The following is a 2532-nucleotide window of genomic DNA, read 5'->3' as shown; positions in this document are numbered from 1 at the left end:
AGGCTGGGGGCCGGGAGGGAGGGTCCTCGCTGGGCATCAAGCGGAACTATGAGGACCACATCCCCTACACCCACATGAACGGGGGCAAGAAGAACGGGCGGATTCTGACCTTGCCCCGGTCCAGTCCTTCCTAACAGTGCCTGTGGGGGAGGGTCCTGTTTCACTTTCCTCTGGTTTGAACGCCTCTAGAAAACTCAGGATTCTCACGACTCCACCCCAACGTCAGACAGATCTCAGAGAGAGTTCCTGTACATTTCTGTTCATCTTTTGACCTAAAACACGCTGTGTGCTTGCCAATTCGACTGGTCATCAGAAGATTTAACTGTGAACCTGGAGGGGAAGGGGTTCCATGGCTGCTGCCCTTTGGGCATCCACAATTTCGAACCAGGATTTTTTTTTTCTTAGTAGATTGAAAGAAAACACGTATTTTTACAGAGTTTTTATTTTTCCTTCTGCTAGTGTCTGAGCTACAGTATAAAAGAGAAAACTTGTCTGAGGAACAAATGTTGAAAGGAGAAACAAAATCCTGTCCCGGCAGAAGCCCGAGCTTTACAGGGTGACCTTTCTCATCCGGACGGAAGGATTTTATTTTTTTCTCGTTCACAAAATCAGTTCCTTACGTTGACCAACAGCTGCTGCTGTCCCTTCTGATAAGTGTGCACAGCCCCAGCGTGCGTGCACACGTGTGCTTTGGTGTGCGTGCGTGTGCGTGCGGAGTCTTCGTGCTGGGTTGAAGCTTTGGGAATTGGCTCTGGGGGTCTGTGGCCGGCAGGTCTGTGGCTCACGTGTCCTCCCCCTGGCTGCTTCCTTCCGGGAGTCTGTGCCCTAGACAGTCTTCTCCTGTCGGGAGTCCTGCCTCAGGTGACTCTTCCCCTTCCCTCTGCTGAATCAATGGTTTTCAGGAGCTGAGGGAGGGATGTTTAGTTTGGAATGGTCATCGTGGATCTTTGGAAGACCAAACAAAGCCAGGACAAAACGAAAAAGAAGCAAAAGGGAAAAAACCTGAGATGACAGAGAGTTTTGAGGATATATTTGTAACATATTTAATTTTGAAGAGGTCTCGGGCATTAGCCTCCTAAGTTATTGACTGTTCCCTGGAGGAGTGCTGGGGGTCTGCCTGTCTAGGGAGAGTGAGTGGGGCATGAGTAGCTTCTTATTTGGGTCTTAAAGGAGTGTTTTCTGGGAATTAAGCCACATTAGCTGCTAACCCTTTGGGACATTTTTGAGGCCCCATGGAGCGTGGGCAACTGGGAGTTGGTCCTGTTTGAATAACAAGTTCTGCCGGAAATTTCCTGCTTGGGTGAACTGGTTACAGATGGGCCCTCCTTCGAGGACACCTGTGTTCATCCTTTGTGTACCTCCCTCCGGCCCCCGTGTTCCTTCTCCTGGGTGTGCACCTTCCTCAGTTATGGTGCGAACACAACAGATCAGATCCCAAAGACCAGCAACCAGGATGGCCTCTGAGAACATCAAGCAATATACCAGGGGATGCCCTGAGAATGTCGGTCCTCTCCATCCATGGGACATCTGAGTATCCTCAGTACCAGTCGCCCAGAGCAGCCCTGTGCCCGGGAACCTCAGCTGGGTCAGGCGTGGTACCTGAGCATCTCCCTCAGGTGCTTATAATGTTGCAATCTCTAAGACACTAATGTCTGGAGGCGAAACCGTCAGACTTCCCCACCACTGAGAACTTCTGAACGGTGGGAGTCCCCCGTCTAATTCTCCGTGTGAGAACTACAGCTGCTCAAGTGAAGAACATGGTGAACTCCCCACCTGGGTTCATCAAAACCATCCCTACGGGCATCCCTGAGCGTTTTCCTACAGATGTTTGCTTCCTTCTCCTCTTCCTCTGTTAAGAGTTGTGGGACAGGGATACAGTGACGACCTCCGAGCCCCCTCAATTCTGGGTTGAGGACACAGGTAGACACGAATTCCAATGGCCTATTACTATCTTATTTATATGATTTGAGAAAATACAGCATGTAAAATATTGCTGGGGAGCCTCAGTGATTGGGTACAAGAAGCAAGAGTACAGAAATTATTTTCGCCAAAATTATTTTGTAAATAGAAGAAGAGTCCGTATGTCAATTAAAGACACACAGATCTAGGTATTTTGTTCTTTTCCTAGTAAATTTGTAGTAATATACTACACTAGCAGCAGTTTTCACATTTTTCTAATTCAGAAAGTTTTTCTTAGTGGGTAAAAGTATTTATTTTAATATATAAAATCAATCTAAAAATCACTTTCGTAAAAAATGGAGAGCATGTAAATTTTTATCAAGGAAAAATAAACAGGTGAATGTGGGTCATGATTTTTTTTTTTCCCAGCACAGTCTACCTCAGTGTGTTGTTAGGATGTGGTTCAATAACAGACATCTTTGAGACTTCAGAATTCTGCCTGGATCCAGTTTGAATCAGGAAAAAATGTGTATTAGCTGATTCCAAATGGCAGGGACCAGTGAGAATTTTGAGGGGGGGAGTTAGGATGGAGAAGTTGTAGCCTTCATGTGAACCTAGTCCTGACCTCCTGAC

At 47.0% G+C, this 2532-nt stretch overlaps 1 protein-coding gene across 3 annotated transcripts in view; it reads left to right on the top strand.

Annotated features, from left to right (window-relative positions):
- Nucleotides 1-2304, top strand: part of Insr (insulin receptor) — a 120404-nt gene extending 118100 nt beyond the window's left edge. For all 3 annotated transcript variants that reach the window (XM_048812880.1, XM_048812873.1, XM_048812867.1), the window contains one exon: nt 3-2304. In XM_048812880.1, coding sequence (XP_048668837.1) covers nt 3-134 — 132 coding nt within the window. In that variant the 3' untranslated portion in view covers nt 135-2304. The remainder of the gene's footprint in view (nt 1-2) is intronic.
- The last annotated feature ends 228 nt before the right edge of the window (nt 2305-2532 follow it).

This window comes from Marmota marmota, unplaced genomic scaffold, assembly GCF_001458135.2.
Source record: "Marmota marmota marmota unplaced genomic scaffold, marMar, whole genome shotgun sequence".
NCBI lineage: Eukaryota > Metazoa > Chordata > Mammalia > Rodentia > Sciuridae > Marmota > Marmota marmota.
Note: the sequence above shows the minus strand (reverse complement) of the source record. Positions and strands in the feature narration are given on the sequence as shown.